Source organism: Narcine bancroftii, chromosome 3, assembly GCF_036971445.1.
Source record: "Narcine bancroftii isolate sNarBan1 chromosome 3, sNarBan1.hap1, whole genome shotgun sequence".
In the NCBI taxonomy this organism is placed as follows: Eukaryota; Metazoa; Chordata; class Chondrichthyes; order Torpediniformes; family Narcinidae; genus Narcine; species Narcine bancroftii.
The window spans coordinates 115,373,455-115,397,674 of record NC_091471.1 but is presented as its reverse complement, the minus strand read 5'-3'; the positions used below and the strand labels follow the sequence as shown (position 1 = coordinate 115,397,674).

Below are 24,220 nucleotides of genomic sequence, written 5' to 3'. Positions count from 1 at the left end.
GGGGGGAGGCTATTGAAGATCGGAAAAGTCAATATTGATGCCACCTGGTACAAGACTGAAACTGATTTCATTCGTCATGGATTCTAATGTGTTCCCCATTGGAGAAATCAATTTATGTGTCTATAATTACCCAGACTATTGTTTTTATTCCCCCACAAGTATGATAAAGGTATTATGTTGATTTCAGGGCAGGGCCCCTTTCCCACTGGAACTCACTCTTCTGAAATCTTGTTTACCCAGTAAATGAATGTCACAAAGTACAATTATCTTCAATAACATTGGATCATTGATCATAAACTTACTCAGTATCCCCTCTTTTTTTAAATCTTTGCTGCTACACTGATGTAGATCTACTTTTCTCTTAAGCATTTTACTGTTTCTTTATTCGGATTTTCATATTTCAGATTTATTCTCAGAATACATACATGACAGACAACCCTGAGATCCTTTTTTTCTGCGGGCAAGGCAGAATTACCACTTATTGATAGTGCATAAATAACTGTACACGATGCAAACAAATAAAGAACTGTAGATAACTAAAGTAAACAAACCAAGTGTGCAAAACAGAGAGAATTTCAAAAATAATTAATAAAGTGCACAAGAGTCCCCGATTGAGTTTGTTGTTGCTGAGTCTGACGGTGGAGGGTACCAGCTGTTCCTGAACCTGGCGGTACAATCTTGTGGCACCTATATCTCTTTCCTGATGCCAGCAGGGAGACAGAGCATGTGATAGGTGTTGTGGATCCTTGATGATTGCTGCTGCTCTCGAACGGCAATGTTCCCTGTAGATGTCCTCAGTTGTGGGGAGTGTTTTGTCTGTAATGTCCTGGGCTTAACTCTCAGGGGCATTGGGGTCTCCATATCAGAATGTGATGCAGACGGTCAGCATACATTCCACCACACATCTGCAGAAATTTGCCAGGGTTTCTAGTGTTATACCAAACCTCCCGAGGAAGTAGAGGTGCTATTTGATCCTCATTCAACATTTCAAAACAATCCTTGGCCACTTTTAATTGTAATCTATTTAAATCTTCTTGTAAATATAAAGGAATGGATATATTAAAAGGCCTTTGTGGCCAGATAAGCTAGAATTCTTAAGGCTACATTTAAGCTCCAGTAATAATAAAATAAAGAAAATGGAAGCTCTCCTTCCAAAGGTTGAAGGAAAATGTACAATTCAATGAAGTGAACAAAGGAAATGAGAAGTGAGGACGATGATAGAGACATGGAGAAAATATTTTTTTCGTAAACATTTTGTAATATGTTAAAAGGCTAATCGAGATAAACACTGGAAGGGAATAAGCAATAATTACAAGGGTTATAAAACAGGATTATCAATTTAGCAAAGGGTGAAGTTAAAATACCTAAAAGTAGAAATCAACTGTGACAATTCCCAGCTTTGAAATGTTTTTTGGAAGGAAGTCACCATTTCAAATCTTTTCGCAAACTTCAAGACCCATTTCAGTTAAGTCCACGTGCCAAGATCGTGCACATTCAAGGGTAAAAGCATTGACAGAGTGTGCAGGGAGGAAATTTTGCATGAGAAAATAGGGATTAGTGACATGCAAATAGGTCAATTAGATCAGTGCCAGAATATTTTGGGGATGATTTTTTTTATTCACGTTACTTTCAAGGAACTTTTTTTTAATGTCAAGGAGGGGCAACAATTAGTACTTTGTGGTACAGAATTCCAGACAGCAGGAAAGTGCAGGATAAGTAGCCTTTCTAATAATGGTAGAATGGAGGCAAGCCCTTGAAGACTAATGAATTTACTCAGGCTACACATTAGACAAAGCCAACTGTCAGGGTGGAATCAGACAATACAGCAATTTGAAAACAAGATAATAAATGTTGAATGCTATGTTTATCTGCAAGGAGAATCAATGCTGCAGACACAAGGAACAGTAAAAATAAAAACAAGCCACTGAAATAATTTGGTGAAAAATAAACTCCATAAATAAGTCCTTAAGACATTGCAGAAATGTTAGTCATGTTTTTACTCTCGATCCTATTCTCCAGCCTTCTCCCCATAACATTTAACATCTTTACTAATTAAGAATCTATCAACCACTTTTAACCTACCCAATGGCTTGGCCACCACAGTCATGTGTGGCAATGAACTCCACAGATCCATCACCTTCTGGCTGAAGAAATTTTTTGCTCATCTCTATTTTAGAGGTATCCTTTAATTCTGAGGCTGTGTCCTCAAGTCTAAGACTGTCACTACCAGAAACATCTCCACCTCCATTCTATCCAGGCCTTTCAATATTTGGAAGGTTTCAAAGAGATCCCCCACTTATCCTTCTAAAGTCCACCAAGTATAGGTCCAAAGCCATCAAATTCTCCTCATATGCTAACCCTCTCATCCTGGGATCATTCTCGTTATCCTCTTCTGAATCCTCTCCAACATCCTTCCTTAGATTTGGGGCCCAAAATGTCTAAATGACTTAACTATGAGCTAGATTAAGGAAACCATGATGGTAGGAAATGTCTGAAATATAGATAAATTAATTTTGGCAATGCAAGTGCTGGTCTCCATATTTGAGGAAGGATATACTGGCTTTGGAGATGGTCCAGAGGAGGTTTACTAGGTTGATCCCTGGGATGAAGGGGTTGACTTATCATGAAAGATTAAATCGTCTAGGATTGTATTCGCTCGAGTTCAGAAGAATGAGAGGAGATCTTATAGAAACATATAGGATTATGAAGGGTATGGATAGGATAGATGTAGGAAGGTTTTTTGAGCTTGCTGGGGTAACTAAAACGAGAGGACACAGTCTCAAGATTCGGGGGAGTAGATTTAGGACAGAGATGAGGAAAAATAGTTTTTCCCAGAGAGTAGTGAATGTTTGGAATTCTCTATGCAGGGAAGGGGTTGAGGCTGCTTCATTAAACGTATTTAAAATTCAGTTAGATAAATTTTTACATGATAGAGGAATTAGGGGATATGGAGAGAAGGCAGGTAGGTGGAGTTAGGTCATAAATTAGATCAGCCATGATCTTATTGAATGGCAGAGCAGGCTCGATGGGCCATTTTTGGCCTACTCCTGTTCCTACTTCTTATGTTCCTATAAGACATCTGGAATAGGAAATGCATAGGAACAGCAAGGGTGTCATAAAGATTGTGACTATTTTATTTAGAAGAGGAAGCAATTGTTACTTTACAAGCAGGCTTCATTTCCATGACGATATAGTTTGTTTATGGCCCATTCAGTAGTTATACGAAAATCATTATAAAGCATTATAAAAGGCAGCGAAAGAAAGGTTGAGTATAATAAAGAGAAGGTAGCAATGGAGAAGAAAGCTTTAGAAACCTAATTTTAAAAAGTACACAATGAATATTCACAAAAGTACAGGTTTCTCAGTATACAGTGAACAAAGCTATTTCAACAAATGATCAGCAGTAACCCAAATCCAGTTTTCAATTTTATTTTTAAAACGTTACCATGCTCTTGTTTCATTTAAAAAGTCTCTGCAAATTCTGTATTAACACAATCAATGTATTCTCCAAAATATGCAGTCATTTTATTTTAAATATAATAATCATTGTCAATTAAACAAAGGGCCACATCAGGCTTCTACTAACATGGAGAGTCCTAAAACTGATAAAATGCATCAAGCAATATGGTGTTTCCTAGAGATGTGTGAGGGAACAGAAGGATCTGAGCCAAGTTTAATCATGGTGGATTGAGATAATAGTATTGGACTTTTAATCCAAAATTCATATTGATGAATCCCACATTCCCTGCAGAAAGTCCACTGGATATCTTCCAACTACTGAAGTTACCTCAACTCTCCTCTGCATAAAGGGCTCGTTCTCAATTCCTACAGCAACAAACTGATAAAGAACTACAATAATAAATTGGAGTACAACAAGGAAGTCTCCAAACTGAGGTCAATGCACAAAAATACTGGAGAAATGCTGAGCCATTCGTCAAGGTATGAGCAAAGGCAAGCAGGCATCCAAATAAAAAAGGTGGCGGAAGGAGCAAAGAATTGGCACGGGGAGGAGCACAGGCCAACAGCCAAGAGGCAATAGGTGGACATGGATAGGAAGGCTGGAGAGAAAAGCTAAGAATTGATTGGGGAAGGGGGATAGCTGTGAATGGAGAACTGGAAGAATGGAGGCAGAGGGGTAAGGAAAGATTTAGTAGGAGGTGGGGGGTCCTAATGAAAACCATAAAAGCTGATGATTATGCCACCTGGTTGGAGAGTGCCCAGACGGAACACAAGGCATTGTTCCTCCAATTTGCGGATGGTCTCAGTCCTGCAGTGCATATCATGGGATTGGGGCAGGGAATTGAAATGGGTTGCCATTGGGAGATCCTCAATATTACAGTGCACAGAGTGAAGATGCTCAATGAAGCAATCTCCCAGTCTACGTCCAGACTCCTGTACATCGAAAATGTTGGTTATGTATACTTGCCTCCTGTGGATCCTGCGGGACTTGCTGAGTTTCTCCATCATTTTTGTGCATTGATCACAAACTGAACAATTAATTATATACCAAATCTCCTGCAGGGAGACAACTAACTAGTTGTGGTGGAGGAGGAGCAAGTATCGAGAGCCAGTGCTGTTGTTTTCTCTGCGCAGCTCGAGGGCACAGAACCAACAATTCCAACCTTTATTGGTCACTCTGCTGAACCAGTACAATGTTGACATTGTGTATATATGACAAAATTCCAAGACATCGGAGAAATATTGGAAAGCAATTTTGAATGAAAGGTAAAGAATTATACCCACAGCTACATTTCATACAAGCTTCTCTTTCCTTCCATGTTGGAATGAAAAACTATGTACAACTACCTGAGAGAGAAATAGGAGGGAGAAAGAGACCATTAACTATAAAGCAGCAAATCACTAAGCAATATCAGTAGGTATACAATTCTACGGGCATGCAGATTAATTTGTCTTCTCAAACAGAACAATTCAAATAAACAGCAGGCAGCAACTATTTAATCCCACCTAATTGTAGGAACAAACGCTGCAGAGGCAGGAATCGAGCAAAGAATTGCTGGAGAAACTAAATAAACAGCATCCAAGGGTAGAAATGATCTGTCGACATTTCCAGTGAGAACATTTTATGAAGAGCAAGATTAAAATAAATTTACATAGAGGAACACAGAAGGGGGAACAGAAATTGTAGGAACCTATTTGGTTGCAGTCAGGACATTTCAAACAATTTCAGATGAACTGTGCCTGTGGTTAAGCTTCCTGGTCTACAATTTAATTGGACAATTCTAGTAACACAAAGAATCCAACCACAGAAGGCCACTGTATCTATCAAATCCATGCTGACTGTTCAACATCAATTCAATTCAATTTACTCAAAATTTGCAGGGTTTTTTTGTTCAATTCTGTGTCCAATTCCTGTTGGAACGTTCTAATTGGTTTGATTTCAATCAATCTTGCTGGTAGTGAGATCCAAATCACAGCCATTCCCTGTGCAAAAAAATGTACCCTACATTCTGCCATCATTTCCAACAAGATTCCCAGAATTTGAGTTATCCAGTCAAATATAAACATTTCCCAAACCACCTCCTTTGTCAGTGAAAATTTTTACACGTTGTGCCAAAAGTTCCGAGAAAGTATCCTGAGAGTTCACCCAAACTGTTTCAAAATAAAACCCAGTGATATCTGCAAGGTCAGGAAATCTAAATTAAAACATGGAAAAAACACACACAGCAGATCAGACAGCAAGTACACACTTTATAGCAGATCTTGCAATGCAACAGTAACTAAAGGACACAGAAATGTAAAGAGAAGCTGCTTTCCACACCAACCCCCAACCCCCACCCCACCCTTCACCTACCACACCCAATGCCATGTATTTCCATGTCTCTTTTTAATAAGTATATGCTGGCTGACTTCAAATTGTACATATTACTCCAATTATCCAAAATCAGATTCTCCAAAATACTCATTTATCCAAAAAAATAATAATTTTCAGATCTGAACAAATCTGAAATCTTCATTAATCCAAAATTTTTTTTGGAGTCGAACTGACCTCACAGGTTGAAATAAATTCATTCAACATGAAATTAGAATGACAGTTGTCCTCATTTCACGTAACTCCCTCCCTTTTCTTTTTCTATTTCTTCTTTACCTTCCCCTTGTTTTGAATATTTTATTTAAATTTTTACATAAATGTAATTAATAAACTTTTAAATAAAAGTTTAAAAAATTACAATAGTTACATGATGGTTTTTACTCCACCTTTACCCTTCCTTCCCTCCTGCACAAAAATGATGCAAAATATATAGTTATATGAAGTATAGAAAAGAAAGAAGAAAATTGTTTCCTACATTGCTTGATGGATTGATTCGCACACCTTTTCCCTCCAACTCTCCCTCTCAAACTGCGCGTCACTGTCTCCAGCCACAAGTGGGCGAAAAATCACTTGTCCTGGCATCATCAAGGAGAGTAGTTTCCTGGGCAGGACTGGAACCTTGGACTCAGTGGCGTTCCCTTCCCTCCCCTCCCCTCCCCTTCTATCCCCTTTACTCCCTCCTCGGCCTACTACTGCAGATTTGACTCCCCGGTGTGCATGTGTAGTAGGCCCAGGGAAAGATTCGGATTCGGGCCTCGGGAGCTCCGGTAACCAGGGAGACATGAGCCCACCAACTCGCCAGTGAGTGCTCCACCGGCCAAGGTGATCGGCAGCAAAAGTGGGAACATGTTGGGGATCGGCAGTAGCTGTTGTGAAGTCTCGGTGATCAGCGGCAGTAAGAATTAAACATTTTAATGCTTAAAAAGCCTTCCCTTGTTGTTTGCTGTTGTTTGAACATCGATACAAGGGATTTGCTGTTGATACTGGGCTGCTTTTTTAAAAAATGACCAGTTCTCTGAAAAAAACATTTATCCATAAGCCTGGTCCTGACCATTTCGGATAATCAGAGTTCTACTGTACTTTGCTATGCAGAAGCTATATGATACAATGACATAGATTCTTGGACCATGTGTTCACTATGACCAAGTAGGCATCCTCCTTCGGGTCCCTAGCTTTTTGTGTCTTCATCCAAGTACATTTGAAATGTCAAGGGCTTCTGCCTCCAATGTTGCATCACACAGTGAGCTCCAGGCCTCCACCAACATGAGAAGGAAAGACATTCAACTCCCCTCCAAGTCTTGCACCTATCAACTCAAATCTATGGTTTCCTTATTATTGACACCATGGGTGCCAGGTCTATCCCATTCACTTTGTCGGGTTAGTAAATAAATCTATTCCATCAAGTGCACTCCCCTTTTCCCTTTCCTCCTCCCCCTGCCTGTCACCCAACAGCCTCTGCTATTTCAAGGGAAACAAGTCCATCATCCCAACCTATCCTCAGGCCTGAAATTTCGATTGTCTTTTACTTTCTGTAGATCCTACAAGACCTGATGAGTTTCTTCAGCAGTTTTGTGCCCCACGGCTGCTGGCGACTTGCAGTCGAAGGACCCACACTGGCTGCAGGTTGCTGGAACTGGCTCATGGGAACCAGGTATAAGAACCAAAATTCAAGAGGGTGCTGAGGCAAGAAGGTGCTGAAGTCTTCCTGATCATGTTGGACGTTTGGATCAGGAGCTCGGGTTGCCGATAGTTTGAACTGGACTTTGTGCAGCTGTAGAGGCTGTAGGAGCACTGGAGGCAAATCCACGAACACACAGCATATCTGAAGGGACTCTTTTTTGCTTCTCTTTACCCTATTCTTACTGACACTGGACATCGCTCAAGGCAATACCTTGTTTCCCTTATGGCAGACAAAAGTTTAAGTATTTCACATTTGTTACATTTTTAATGTATTTTTAAATGACAACAAAAGGAACCTTGAACTTTGCAATTCCAGGAACATACTGTAACATGTCAGCATACGCTTTTGGCAGCCATTACATCCATTCAACAATGTGGCTAGAAAATCCAAATGGAATATTTCAATGGAGACTTATTTGGTCATTTATAATTAAAAAGAACTCCACAATTGCTTTTCTACATAAACATTCCACATGTCTTCTTAAGTATTTCATCCTCCTGGTGTGTTACATCTGTGAATACAAACCCCTAGTTTCCTCCATTCCTATATACATCTCAGAATCCTACCGTCTACTAGATTTGTACTTCCCACATCAACACGCTGCCTCACCACAAATCCTTTTTATTGCATTTCCACTCACTCAAACGTGTTACAAAGAGATCAATGGCATCAACTACGTAACTGTATTAGAACTCCTGACTGAAAATCATACTCTGAATATTTCCCCAAGGTGAAACACAAGCACTTATGAGCAGTATAGAGAGAAAGAACTACAATATTACACATAGCCATCTTGGATATGTTTTTACAAATTTGTTATGATATGAGCAAATGATGAAATCTCTCTACCTTGCATGATTTTTCATCATGGGGTCGTTACCTTGATTTACTGATGTCTCCAAACCAGGTAGCTGCTTTTTCAAAATCTAAGAGAGAGCAGATTCGTATAAATAACCACAGAAATATTAAGTATTTTAACCAATGAGCTTGTTGTCCCACAAATAATATTTAAGAATGAATCGAATTATAAAAATATAAAGCTGTAAATTCTTATGGCTTCTATCTTAATTAGTTTAATCCACATTCATCATGTAGATTGGCAGTTCCAGTTGTTTGTTTATAATTACAGTAAAGTTTGCCAATCAAAAGAACTGCTGCACCTTGCTGATGTGTGGATAATTGTTAAACAACATGAACCAATAAAGTGTACTGAAATTATGAGACCAAACCAAGAGGTCACAATTAAATGGTATGGATCCAGCCTTATCTTGCTATGAGGTCTAACCTCCTAGAAATTGCCGAGGCAAATTTGAGTGTTTGAGTGAAAAGACAGAAACAACCAGTTTTTAAGATTATTAAACACTGTGGGGACCCTTTTTGAGTTACTTTTATGATCTTTGATTTGTTATGAAGGTAGAACTGTTGACTAGTGGTGTAATTTATCATTGATAAGATTTCTGGCTTCCTTTTTTTAGATTTTCCTTTTTTAATAAAATATCAATACAATATAATCTGTTTTATTAAAATGTGAGGTACCTTGGATGAAATGATATGATTTAAGTGTAATCTATCTTTTTGACTTTTAACATATGTACTTTTGGATGTGAAATTTCAATGTTAATAAAAATATTGAAAAAGAAAATTGTTAAAGTGAATGTTCTCCGAAGCAGTACACAAACACTTGGGAGCAAACATTTAGCCAGTGGAGCGCCCCCTGGTCATACCCCAGACACGGCAGCTGTTCAAATAAAGTTTCAATAAAGTTGTGTTTGAATAAAATTATGTTGCCAAGGATGAAGAACTGGCTGATGCCACTCACCAACCGCTGTTATAGCACCAGCAATCAGGGTTCAAATTTCAATTTTGTAATTTATGGGAGTAACATGATTAAAGTGAACTTTACATAATAAAAGACTACAATACTAATCCTCTTTTTCAAATTCCTTTACATTTTGCACTTTTTTTTGTCTTTTAAACTGTTTATTTTTAATGCAGGTGTATTAAATAGGCCAGTAGTTCTCAACCTTTTTCTTTTCACTCACATACCACTTTAAGTATTCCCTATGCCATCAGAGCTCTATAATTAGAAAGGGATTGCTTAAGGTGGTATGTGGATAGAAAGAAATGTTTGAAAACCACTGTTTTAATCATGCCTAGTTGTCTCATTATGTGGACGGTTTCATAACTCCAAAGGAAATGAGCCAATGACAATTTTTCTCAAGTAAAATATTTCAGTAACAATTGGGTCCAGAGCAGTGATTCACAACCTTCTCTTCCCACTTACATAAGCAATCCCCTATTAATCAGAGAGCACCGATAGCATAGGGATTACTTAAAGTGGTATGTGAGTAGAAAGAAAAAGGTTGAGAACCACTGATAGACGTTGTAAGAGTGTGTCTCACGCAACCAAAAATTTCATGTATCCGACATCCACAATCCCAATAAGCGCCTGACACTGGAGATTTTACTGTTTTCTTATTTTAGCTGATACCCAAGAATTCAGCTCCTTCTGATGGTGACCATTATTATTCCTTTATCTATCAGCTAATTGACATATAACTAGTGCACAGTTTCCAGCACAAAGACATCTTGGACTTCTGTGAACACAGCCAGACATGGCAGTTCAAGAGGTGCTGAAAATAAATGCCAAAGGAGAAGTAATGAGGGATGGCGTGGAAGCATTAACCATTTAGGTGAGTGGAGTCACCCACCAATCCTGTGAGGGGGAAGAATTAAGTACCACATTTTATTTTACTTCAGTGTTTTTAAGTTATGGAATCATACTTCAAGAAGAACAGGCACGACTACCCGCAATGTGCCAGACCATGATGCCAATTGAAACTGCACACCCACCTACACATAGTCTACATCACTTCATCCCCTCCCTGTGCATTTGCCATCTCACTGCCTGCTGAACAATGCTATTACTTCTGCTTCCACCACCTTCCCTGGCATCACTTACCACTCTGTTAAAGATTTGCCCTCAAGTATTTGGTATTTCCACCCTCGTGAAAAGATTGACTATCAGTTAATCATTAACCGCTCACTGCCTCTTAATTTAATATACTTATCTCAGGACATCTCTTAGCTTCTGACTCTCCAGATAAAATTAACAACATGTGTCCACTCTCTCCTTATCCCAAATACTCTCTAAAATAGGCAAACCCCTTATGCATCCTCTCCAAACCTTCATACCTCTCATTTCATTTAGTAACCAGAACTGAGCAACAACCTGAATGTGGCCTCTTCAAAGTTTTACACAACTTCAACATGACTGCCCAACTTTTAAACTCGGTGCTCTGACCAGAGATGAACATGCTAGATGTCCTCTCCACCCTATCAACTTGTGTTGACACTTTCGGGGAATTATGGACTTGCTCCTCAATATCTCTCTGCACATCAATGCATCTAAAGTACTGCCTTTTACTGAATACTTTCATAATAGATCTCCTAAAATGCAATACCTCACATTTCAAATGTCATCAAACTCCATCTGCCATTTCTTAACCCACATTTCCAATGTCCAACATTTTGAGACATTGTACCCTTTGATAACTTCCATTACTATCCACAACACTGCCAAATTTTGTGTTGAGTACAGCCATGCTAATCAATTTTCCCAAATCATTTATACATTTATCACACACACATTTTATCTGGAGAGCACTGATTCCATCAGAAGCATCACTAGTCACAGACATCCAGACAGAATATCACCTCAGTCATAACTTCTGGATCCAAAATTTGCTTGGCCAAAAAAACAATCAATTAACCATGAACCCCCCATTTGTCTTAAATCTTTTGGATCAGACTACCATGATCGGCCTTGTCAAATGTTTTGTCAAAGTTCATGTGTACAAAATACACTGTAATACCCTCAATCGTCTTCAGACGAGTTTTTGAGACAATTCCACAACACAATGCCATGTTCGCTATCTTTAGTAAGTCTAACTATTCTAGAAATCTTCTCCAATAATTTCCTACCACTGATGCAAGACTCACTGACCTATCAATTACTGGTTTATCTCTATTGCTTTTTTTTTAAAAGCAGAGAAACAACAATGGCTATTCTCCAATCCTCTGGAACCACAATTGTGACTAAAGAGGATACAAAGATCTCTGTTCCCTATATCCCTTAAATCCCCTAGGATGTAAAAATCTATTGAACCTTGTCTTACTGGTTATATTTAACCTCACTCCACTTCAAAGGCAATCTGCTCTGGAAGACAAGCTACAAGTATAAATATAAGTAAACCTTATATTTACTGAGGTAACCGCCACTGCTTCAAGGAGCAGAGAATTCCACAGCTTCACAACCCTCTGGGAAAAGCAGTTCCTCCTCATCTCCATCCTAAATCCACTATTGTGAATTTTGAGGCTATGCCTCCCTCACCAATGGAAACAATGTACCTACCTCTATCTTATCTATGCTGCAGCAGCCATGTAATTTCCTGTGTTGGGAGCAGTACCCGTCACCAATGATGACATATCCGAGCTGACTCACGGGAGAAATAGCACACGAGTGGGTTAGTTAAGCAGGCTGCTTACGTGGGATGGATCTCAGATGCAGGAGAAGGAGAGCAAGAGCGCCAGGATCATCCATGTGGCAGAGAACCAATGAAAAAGGTCAGAGGGGTTCGGCGGGTGGTGTTTGGGGAGAGAAGAATTCAATGTTGTGTCTAAAGTGAATAAAGAAAGTTGACTCCATTTTATGCTGAAAGAAACAAGCGAGCGTATTCTTTAACTGTGTGTAAACTGGGTAAATCAGTGCTAATAGAAGTGGTGACCCTGTGAGTTCACAGCACCTAGTTTAAAATGGAAAATGATGAGAATTAAGCTGGAGTTTTCCCCCTTTTCATTAATAATCCACCAGCATGGTTCATGTTCCTCATGGCATGTTTCTCCATCCTCAGTGACAAGAAAGCAAAATTCAGTTTACTTGAGGCTCGCCTTCCAGAGCAGATTGCCTCTAAAGTGGAGAATGTTTCAGTTGATACGGACAATAATCTCCCATACGACACCCTTAAGACAGTTATTCTGTGGAATACTCAGCCATCTCGACAGACTCTGTTGAAGGGGATTTTTGGAAGCAACGGTTCATCCAATGTTTATCTCATTGAGTTCAACGACATTTGGTGAGTGTCGTTCGAGCATCCACTTTCAATCAGTTGGCAGATCATCTCAACATCGTTATGTCCACGACCTCCACAATGAAGTTAGAAGCACTGGCTACTCACCCTTGTCAGCAGGAGTAAACAGACATGGAACAACTGCTTACTGCACCCTGCGAAGTGCCAGCTCTTTCTCAATCAAAGGTAATGGAGTTGGAACAGCAAATGGCAGCACTGACAACGTAGGATCCAGGCTTTGGGCACAAATGGTATTCCTTTCGTCAACCTGCTTGGAACTTGGTGGTTGATGATGTGGTAGATGTGTATCGACGGTGTATTTGTTGGAAGCATCGGAGATTTGGTGCTGCTGTCTGGTTCCATCAGCTGTCTTGTGACTTATACAAATGGCAGCCGGGAAATGACTAGGCAGTAGAGGCAACTGTTGCCCATGGGCATATCAGCCACCATCTCTTCCTCAAAGACCGTCTCTCAGGTGTTCAATTTCTTGTCGATTCTGGTGCAAGAGATTTCTGTGGTCCCTCCAACGCTTGAGGAATGCTCACACCTAATACATCATGTTTTTTTTCAGCCACAAAAGATTCCCATATTCAAACATATGGCCAGAGGTCACACATGCTGGATTTCAGTCTCAACAAACCTATTCAATGGGTTTTCATGCTTGCAAACATGGCAAATTCCATTTTGGGAGCACATTTTTTGTCATTTTTAATTGCAGGTGGTTTTGAAGAATTGCTCACTTGTATGCAAGTGAGCTGCATTTGTCATCCCTCCAGTATCGTCAACCACCTGACAAGTCTACAACCTGGCTCCTGGCCTTTCTGAGCCTTGCTCAAGTGTTTCCTTCACTTAATGACCCCATTGTATCACCATACAGACATTAAACATGCAGTAATCCACCACAGAGACCCGGGGTCCTCCAGTTGCAGCACAAGCTCCTAGATTACTCCCAGACCATCTTAAATTGGCAAAGGTGGATTTCAACCACAAGCAAAAGCTGGGTATTATCCACAGATCTGACAGCTGCTGGGTGTTACCTTTGCATAAGGTTCCAAAAAATATCTCCTGGGGATTGGCGGCTTTGCGGAGATTATTGTGCCCTGAACAATTCCACTGTGCCTCACCGATACAACATTCCCCATTTACAAGATTTCTCAGTGAAACTCCCCAGCAAACGTGTATTTGCAAAAATAGATCAAGTACGTGCTTACTGTCAGATTCAGTTGAGCTTTGCGACGTCACCAAGATGGCAGAAATGACCCCTTTTAGCAAGTTTTAGTTTCTGCAAATGCCATTCAGTCTGCGGAATGCAGTTCAAATATTGAGTTCGATTTTGTGTGTTTACATGGACAATATTCTGGTCGCAGGTGTAGATGAAGAGGAGCACTAGCACCACCTTATCTCATTGTTTCAGAGGTTTGATGAGTTTACCATTATTATTAATCTCAGTAAATGCGTTTTTGGTACTGCTGATCTTAAATTTTTGGGCCATAGATTAATGTGGTATTTTGCCCAATGATTTGAAAGTGTAAAAAATTTGAGAATTTTCTACACCCATTTCGTTTGCCTAGTTATTACTTTTTTTTAGGCATGATGAATTTTTAATCGCCGTTTCATACCTTTAAGTATTATCCAACTGGTCCGTGTCCAAAAGGCCATAAACTTTGGAAGATGATGCTGTGCGTACTTTCAATAATGCAGACTGCTTTTGCAAATGCCACAATGCTTGTACATCAAAAGCCCAATGCCTTGCTCTCTCTTAACACAGGTGCATCTGTCAGTGCTGTGGGAGAAGTGTTAGAATGTGTCCATGGGCAACTGGAACCTCTGGCTTTTTTTCAGCCAAGCCGTCAGGGACTCAGGCAAAGTATCGTACATTTGGCTGAGAACTCTTAGCTACCTCTCTCACAATGAAATATTTCCACTTTTTGTTGGAAGGTCACATTTTCATCATTTATACAGATCACCAGCCTCTTATGCATACTGCGAGTACAAGCACACATCTCTACTTGTGCAGAGAGATTCGGCACTTGGACATCATCCTATAATTTTCATTAAAAATATGGCACACCCAAGGGAAAGTGAATGCTGTGGCTGACGGCCTGTCCAGTCGTGACATCGATGCCTTACGTATAACTACTGCCAATGATTTCACCACCATGGCACGTGCACAGCACATTGATCCCAATTCCATCTGGTATCGCCGGATCAATTCTGGTCTCCATCTACAAGATATGAGCCTGGATGCATTGGGCAGAAAGTTGGTCTGTGATCTTCCAGAGAAGGGCCTCGGCCTTTTGTACCAGCAGCAATGAGGTGGGAGATTTTTGAGTCTCAACTTGGTAGAAGAGCATCAATCAAACTAGTTCAGGAACATTTTACCAAGCCTCACATAAAACAGGTTGTTGGCTTATAGGCAAGGACTTGCTTGCCCTGTCCATGCTCTAACGTCTCCAGACATATGAAATCCAAGCTATGGGATTTTGTTGTTCTGGATTTTCATTTCCAAATCGTGCACCTAGACTTGGTATGCCAGCTTTCTGTCATCCCAGGGAATACCTATCTGCTCACATGTGAGGACTGGATTACCAGGTCCAGAGGCCATTCCTGTGACTGACAGAAATGATCATCCAGGCTTTTGTGGATCATTGTGGAACATCTTTCAGTGTTTCAGGCACTATTACGACAGACCAAGGATCTCAGTCTGTGTTGTTCCGAGCTCTCACCAATCTTTTAGGAATTATCCGTATTTGCACTATGGCTTACCATCCGTAGGCCAATGGCCTCACTGAGCATTTCAATCGCCAATTAAAAACCGCTTTGACGGCAAGTGGCGATGCATCTAGGTGGAGAAAGCATTTTCCCATGATTCGCCTTGGTGTACGTACTGCTATCAAGGTGGATCTTGGGTGTTCAGTGGCAGAGCTAGAATATAGCACCACACTGACCTTGCCCGGCGAGTTTGTGAATCGAAGTCCAGGGATAGCACTATGATTGGGTGAGTTATGTCAACCCATCTTCGGGAAAATGAGATTACTCAGACCTACTCCTACACGGCATTGTCATCTGCAGTGTATGCACAGAATGATTTACGACGCTGTACTGTGTGCTCCTTCTGGATGATGCTGTTTGCAAACCACTTCAACCCCTATATGATGGTCCTTTTGAGGATTTACAACATCACCTGAAGACTTTCGTGATTGACAAAAATGGGAAAGGTGACACAGTCTCCAGTGACAGATTGAAACCGGCGTATATCAACAGTCTATGTTATGTGTTATGGCCAGTGTCGGAGGAACAGTTGCACCCATGCCAGTTGGAGTGTACCTCACCTGCCTTAAGGTCTGGTTGGACTTTCAGCCCTCCAGACCATTACATAGCAGGGCAGATCCATTCATTCGCCTCTGAGGCTGGGGTGGGGGGGGGGGGGGGGGGGTGGGAGGGTGAGGAGGATCTGTCATCGCCGCTTGCCACTGAAGACGTACCTGAGGCAACGCACAGGAGTAATAACACACATATGCTGGTTCGTTAAGCAGTATGCAAATGTGGATGGATATTAGACGCAGGAGGAGGACAGTGAGAGCATCAGGACCACCCATGAGGAGGAGAGCCAATAAAAAAGTCAGAGGGGTTTGGCTGGATGGTGTTCGGGGAGCGATAGAATGTAGTGTTGTGCCTGAAGTGAAGAAAGTTGTCTCCATTTTATGCTGAAAGAACCACATCAGTGTATTCTTTAATTATGTGTAAACTGGGTAAATCAGTGCCGCTAAAATGTCTTTCATAATTTTATATGTTTCTAGAAAGTCCTCTCTGATTCCTCTACATTCCAGCTAGTACAGTCCCAGTCGACTCAATCGCTCCTCATCCCTGGAACCAACCTAGTGAACCTTCTCTGCACACCTCCAAAGCCAGTATATCCTTACTCAAGTAGGAAGATGTGTACACGGTACTACAAATGCAGCATAAACCTCCCTGTTCCTCAATTCAATCCCTCTCACAATGAAGGCCAATATTCAATTTGCCTTCTTGATAGCCTGCTGCCCCTGCAAACCAACCTTTTGTAATTCATCCACAAGTACTCCCACTTGCCATTTAAATAAATAATATTCTCATCTTCTATTTTCCCTTCCAAAATTAGGGTGGCTATTCCAAAGGAAGACATGGTCACAGGTTACCATATATTACCGTGTGCATCTAATAAAAGTATTTTATAAGATTTAAAAGGTATTGCAAAAACAACAAATGCAAACACACTGTGTGAGTGAGAGTGTGTGTGTGTGTGAGTATGTAATAAACACACACACACACACACACACACACACACACATTCTAATAATATATGGTAACCTACGATCATGTTCTCCATTAGAATGGATAACCTCACATTTACAAACATTGTGCTCCATCTGCCAGACCTTTGCCCAGTCACTTAACATATCTATATCTCTCTGCAGGCTGTATCCATCACACAATTTACTTTTACACTCAATTTAGTGCCATCATCAAATTTAGATGCACTACACTTGTCCCCTCTTCCAGATCGTTAATGTATATTGTGAACTATTACCAACTGACGAAGATGCTAACTAACAAAGATTCTTGTCAAAGCTGCAATATTAAGATGGTAAAAGTCTAACGCAGGATTTTCTCATTCAATTCTAATGAATTAAAGATCCATCTAGATTAAAACCAAGTTAATTACATGCAATTCTCCTTGATTGTTAAAAAGAGTGCATGGCAATCAAATAAAATGCATAAAATACCTATCAAAACCACTTCTATCAATTTAAGGAACCTCAGGAGATTCTATTTTTTGCAACAACAATATAGCAGGCAAACCAGCTTGCTCTGCTGCATTACAGATAGAAGTACATTAATAGTAATTGTCAACAAATAAACATCATGATCTAATTTTGTCTTAATTTCTCTTAAGTATCTACACTGCACAGAGAATTTAGCAGGTCTGCAGACTGGTCAAACATTCAATTAGCCTTCCTTTAAATGCAACCCATTTTACATATTTTTATCAGCCATTAAACAGACTTACCTGGTAACCTTCGGTTTTGTGGCATAGGAATGTTTCACCATATGGGTTGATGGGAGAAGGCTGGTCTCCATCAGCTCCTTAGGAAAGGAAAAGGAATAAAACCAATTTTTCATGTACTAATTTCTATAATAACAAATCAACAGCCAGTAATGAAACAAAATCTGAAGATCATACAGATAACTGATAAAGCAATAAATAGATTAATGCATTACTTAATATTTACATTATTTTCATTGTGCCTCCTCATTCTCCAAGTTTAAATACTTCAATCAAACCCAAGATAAAGTTTTCATCTTCTAGTTTTATCCATTGATCTTATGATATGCTGCATTTTCTTGCAACATAGAAGCTGACAATTCAGCCCATCAAATCTATGCCAACTAATGTGCATTTGTGTTACCTTTCCCCCAACACCTTTATTTTTATTCTTGCACTACCTGTTGTATAATGTATAGATTTACTTTCTGGATTGCACGCAAAACAAAAGTTTTCCACTATACCTCGATTCATGTGACAAATATAATTCAATCCCATTCTCTCCTTAATTTTCCTGCAACCTCCTCCCTTCCAGGTATCCATTTACATGGTCTTCATTTTCCTTCCAGCAACATGTATTTGGGATACAAGAGACAACCAGTGCAGGGAGAATACTCAACGCAACACAAACACCAGGGGTCAGGATCAAACCCCTGTCATTGCAGCTGTGAAATTAATATGGCCAGCCTCAATGGTTGAATTTTTTTTTTAGGTTTGGAAAATGGCCCAGTTAATCAAAAGGTTAAAAAATATTTTCAACATTTAAAATAGAAGCTCAGCCCACAAGCTGAGTAAATAGACAAGAGAAGACAAGCCTGAAAAAGATGACAAGCCTGAAAAATAATACAAGTTGGAACCAATGTTGAATATTGCTTTTCCCTATACAACACTTGAATTAATTTTATTTTTTGATCCTGTAATTTGAAAATTCAATTTCCCTTCTGTCTAATGTCAAAGCATTTCAGATTTCTTCACAAATTTGCATATACAAATTAAGCATTAACTGGAGATTATAAATGTGCTATATATAGAATTAAATCTAAACAAAAAGCCACAAATTCCTGTAACTGCACCTATCAATCAAGTACAGGACCAGGCACATTCTTATAACACTGTGAAATGTTGGTAAATTTATGAAACTGAAGTAAACGTTGCCATTTCTGGAGTCTGTAATCTTTTCTCCACATATGGCCATAAAATAGTCAACAAGATCTTAATTTTAAATGAAACAAAGAGCACAACTCTATCTCAATGTTTAACCAGAAAACAGCCAAACTTAACCTAATTTTAATTTTCTCCAGCCTATTTAACACTAATAGGTAGTGAACTCTACATTAAGAAGCTAGTCCTTAACCAAACTGGTAAGAGATTAGATCCCTATAAATATGGACTAAATTTAAACATGTATATTACAAAAGATAGAACACCAGTTCATTAATCTTATGTCAGTCAAAGATATAAAAAGTGCAAGTGGGATAGTATCAGAGCCACCACTATTTCTTGAGCTGCTATCATTAAGTAATTCATTTGTGGGGCAGGGCTTGAAAAATTACAACAGAGGAACAGGATACCTCCACTTACCAGATTCCAAACAATAACATCACTCATCACAACCTTTAGACTGCCAGCTTTCCAGTGGGCCAAAGAACATCAAAAGGTTGCAAAACAAAAAAAAATCAAAGGGTGCAAATATCCATGTTCTTAAAATAGCATTTACAAAGAGAGTGAAAAGCACTGTGGTGAATGCATGCATCAACCGGAGAGTTAAATCAAAAATATTTACTTACTGAACACACCAGCCAACAATGGATTTTGAGGAGTGGCACAATTGGGGATGTGCGAAAGGTGGAGATTTCTCCTTTTCAATAAGGAACTGCAGTTTGAGACAAAGCAATAGTTGTGATAGTGTGAGATTTTTAATGAGCAACTGCACAGAAATGCATCTAATTCTCGTACACAAGCTCTGACCATTTAAAAAAAAGCAGAGAGCAATGGGATTCTAAACCTAGAACTCAGGCAGAATATTGTTAGAATCCTGTAATTCACAAGTTATGCTGATTTATTAAATTCAGCTAATCCAATATTTATTTGTATAAATTATAAAAGAGTTTTTGTATCCTTCACAATCCACAGTTATTTTTGAAATGTACTAGGATGTTGCTGGGACTTCAGGAGTTGAGTTAAGGGGAATATTAAACAGGTTTGGATTTTATTCCTTGGAGCGTAGAAGAATGAGGGGAGATTTGATAGAGGTTTTCAAAATTATGAAGGGTGTAGACAGAGTAAATGCGAGTAGGCTCTTTCCAGCCAAATTAGGAGAGATAAATATGAGAGGACATGGCTTTAGGATGAAAGGTGATAGGTTTAGGGGAGACTTCTCCATTCAAAGAGTGTGGGGTGTGTCGAACGAGATGCCATCTGACGTGGTAAATGCGGACTCACGTTTTAAGAATAAGTTGGATAGATACATAGATGGGAGCGGACTGGAGGGTTATGGAATGGGTGCAGGTCAATGAGACTAGTGGAATGATATTTTGGCATGGACTAAAAGGACCAAATGGCCTGGTTCTATGGTAGTTGCTGTTAACAAATAATGCAGTTCATGTGGATTGAGAAAGATCCTTAAAACAAACTGCAGGATTTAACGTCTCAGCTGCAAGAATGCAAATTTAAGGAACCACCACTTTCATTCTTCACAGAAACCTCAGCCACATATAGGATTAAATCTTGCCAAAACATGGATTGATTATGCAAAAAGGAACTGTTGAATGGACAACAACCAGGAGTAAAAATTAAAGATAATTAGAAACATAGAACATTACAGTGCAGAAACAGGCCTCTTCGGTCCTTGTAATCTGTGCTGAACCATTTTTTTTTGCCTAGAACCACTAAACTACACCCAGTCCAGAGCCCTCCATACCTCTCCCATTCATGTACCTGTCCAAATTCCTCTTATTGTTGGAAGGGAAGTTGAAGAAAACATCCCCTCACCCCTTTCCACTACCCCCGCCCCCCCCCCCACCACACACCCACAATATTGAAGTTGTTGAACTCATTTTCTGAAAGATTGGCAGAGGCAAAAACCTCTATGAAATTATTACATTATTTTAATGAATGCTTCATATGTTCCAATCTGAAGTACCGAACAGTGAAAAGGGAATAGATAAATAGTTTTTATTTCTGGATTAGCAGGAATATTTTGCATGATTTATCTCTTGCAGTTCCACAAATGTGATGATGTGATTCATAAGCACCTTTTAAATTGCAGGGGGATCTACACATTAAATTGCCAACCCGGCGATTTAAGGGGAATCCCGCTCTGGCAATGATGCATCAGGTACTCACCAGAAGTACTGTCGGATGTTCGGATGCTGGCTGCCCGGTGACGCACGCACTCACTGACGTCACCGGAATAAGCGGGTTGGACATTTTCATTTTCAAATTACCTGTGGACAGGACTTAGTTCAGATTAACTGGGTTCCATGACCACCTCTGAAGTAGGTCAGGGACCCAGTTAGATTCTGGCGGGGTTGACCAGGTCAGACCCTTTCTAACTGCTGCATAACTGGGGCCCCTAACTGGGCAAATTGCCTGGTTAACCCCATTTTATACAGCAGTTTGAAAGGGCCTACAGTTCTCACCCAAATACCTTGATTAACCTATCACTTGGGTAACAGAATGTGGAATGCTTCTCAGAGCTAAATTTAGAGATTTTAAATATCGAATAGACTAATTATCCCAACCAGGTTTTACCACAGGCTAAAACGACCTTGCTGAAATGAATCAACTCCAAGTCTCTTGTTTATCAATGGAAATAAGCTGTAAATGCCTAATAGGGAATGCTGCAAGTCTCATATTACAGGTAGCAATAACACCACAAGGAACAATACTGCACATATCAAGGCAGCATTTTGACATCAATGTTTCTTCGAACAGACCCAGCTCAGTAATGCAGCAATCATTTTAATTTTATGTCCCAGACCAATAACATTTTAAGTTAAAGATCTGTGCTTTGACAATGAGCCAGCTTGTTAATGCTAAGACAAAAGTCAGAAGACACTGTGATTGTCGTAAAACACACCGAATTGCTGAACAAACTCAGTCGGTCTTGCAGCGCCCATAAGAATAAGCAAGGGTTCAGGCCCAAAACGTCAGCAAAACATCTTCATCTCCTATGGATGCTGCAAGACAGGCAGGTTTCCTACAGCATTTTGGTGCATTTTAGTTAATGCTATGACACCTATTCTCTAAAGCTTATTGACAAAGTAAATGTGTTAGTTCAACAAGAAAACCTGTAGATGTTAGGGTTGACTGAAATCCATTAAACCACTGGAGAAACACAGATCCCTAGGAAGCAAAATGTAACCAACTTTTTGGGCTTGACCCCTTCAAGAATCAGGCAAATATGATAGTTCAGAAAGGGCAGAAAAGTCACAGAAATTCACACTTGTTTTCAATCCAATTTTCCTAAATTATTTGGCATTAAATTTTTATGAAGAAAATATCAAATCATATTTTGGACTTGATCTCTGGTTCAGGTCTCATATCAATTAAATTTATATAAACAAGCATTTTGAACAAGTATATTTTGTGAACTATTTCCAAAGAGAAGAGAAGGGGCATAAAATACACAATGGAGTTTTTTTTACCTGAAGTACCTGCTATGTTTATGTACTTGACACTTCTCGTCAAGGGAAGCGCTACATTTGTGCGCAATGCAGCAGTTAGTGCTGCTATCTCACTTTTCCAGTCTCTCTCCCCTTGGGAAGTCCATGTGGAGGTTGCAGATCCTCCCAGGAACTCCACGGGTTTCCTCCAGATGCTCGAGCTCCCTCTCACATCCAAAACACATTGTGGTTGGTCATTTGTCCGCTGCAATTTGTCCGTGGAATAGGTGGCCACCATTTCACTTCCCCCGTCCCAATTCCTTGCTGACAGGACTGTCCATGGTTTCGTGCCCTATCAGACTGAGCTCACCCGCAAACTGGAGAAATAACACCTCATATTCCAACAGGGTACCTTCAAACCAGAATCCCACCCCACTCCCCACCCCCATCTTCGTCCCAGTTTTTTTTTCCTCTAATTCTCTCTCTCTCTTCCCTTTTCTATCTGTCTCCCTTCAGAGCCAAAATCAATTCTCACCTTTCCTCTCATCATATCCAATTTTGTCTGTGGTCTGGTCTCCTCCCCCTACCATTCTTCCCCAGTCTTTATTCAGATGCTTGCCAGGTGTTTGCTGGTACCTTGAAGAAGGGTTGAGGCCTGAAATGTTAGTAATATACCTTTACCCCCTATGGACATTGCGAGACCAGCTAAGTTCCTCCAGCATTTGTGTGTTTTTGCTACAATCACAACGTCTGCTGACTTCTGTGTTTCACTCCTAGTACAGGTGGATAACAGGAAAATGATGGAGAGTTGATAGGCATGTGTGAGGGAAGAAGTCACAATAAAATAAATGGAGGTATGAGACCCATGGTTCCATCGCCTAGCATGGGATCAGGAGGCAGAATGCTTCCTTCTTTGTCATTAGAAAAAAAAAGAGAAATTTAGATTTTTCACACAGAGGACCTGGGATACAAATGTGTTGCTTTTATATTTATTTTTATGGGCTAATGTCCAGAAATTGGACAATTGATCCAGAGGCAAACATTTAAATCCGACCAGATATTAAATGAGCAATAAAAAGCCAACATCAGTTATGCTTACCATAAAGCTATCAGATTGATGTAAAAACATTTTAATTCACTTTCATCATTTGAAAAATGAATCCAGTTTCATTGACCATTCAGATTGCAGACCCACCAATGCAGCTGAACGCTGAACTGCCCAGACTTCAGGTTCATTCGATGACCAGCAAATTACTGCCTACAGTGCCTGCATAGCATGAACAAATATTCAAAAGAACCATCTGGGTAATGGGCTAAGTCAGAACTAATGCTGAATAGAATTCTCTTCTTGGTTAAAAAGCATTCATCAGGAATCATTTACAAGTGAGGATTGCTGAGGATTACACAAGGTGACAAGTGCTTTGGAATCCCAACAGGAAATCAACAAACTTCAAGGAAAATGGCAAAAGTTGGCTGGATAAAAATATGTAGAAATAGATTAAAGCCCTTGCAGACAAATTTCTGCACCAAGGCTAATAGAAGGTTCAGGAAGAGAGCATAGATTTTGTAGAAGATTACCAAGCAGAAAGCTAGAAGTTTCTAGAGCAGTAAAAAAAAACGCATTATTATAGTGTCTTTCTCGTCTTTCAGAATGCCCATTATTCTTCACCTGTTCTGTGTTTTGATCAAATCACACCCACAGGATTTGATTCAGTTTTGGTCTCCCTATCTTGGGAAGGACAGAGTACAGACCAAGTTCACCAGAATAATACCAACAATTTGATTATTTGCTTGTCAGAGGGCAACTAAATAGTTTGTACCAGAAAAGACTGGGAGATAATCTAATCAAAACCTTTGAAAAAAAATTCAACAGAATTGATACAAAAATAA

At 39.7% G+C, this 24,220-nt stretch overlaps 1 protein-coding gene across 10 annotated transcripts in view; it reads right to left on the bottom strand.

The window, feature by feature from the left end:
* The window catches only part of arap2 (ArfGAP with RhoGAP domain, ankyrin repeat and PH domain 2), a 473,297-nt gene that overhangs the window by 343,944 nt on the left and 105,133 nt on the right, over positions 1-24,220 (bottom strand). For 9 of the 10 annotated variants that reach the window (XM_069924984.1, XM_069924989.1, XM_069924990.1 and 6 more), the window contains exons 3-5: positions 19,511-19,596; positions 17,688-17,764; positions 8,361-8,437 (exon numbers count right to left, since the gene is read on the bottom strand). In XM_069924984.1, coding sequence (XP_069781085.1) covers positions 8,361-8,437; positions 17,688-17,764; positions 19,511-19,596 — 240 coding nt within the window. Of the gene's footprint in view, positions 1-8,360; positions 8,438-17,687; positions 17,765-19,304; positions 19,324-19,510; positions 19,597-24,220 lie in introns of those variants that run through there. The other variant, XM_069924991.1, reaches the window with a different exon arrangement.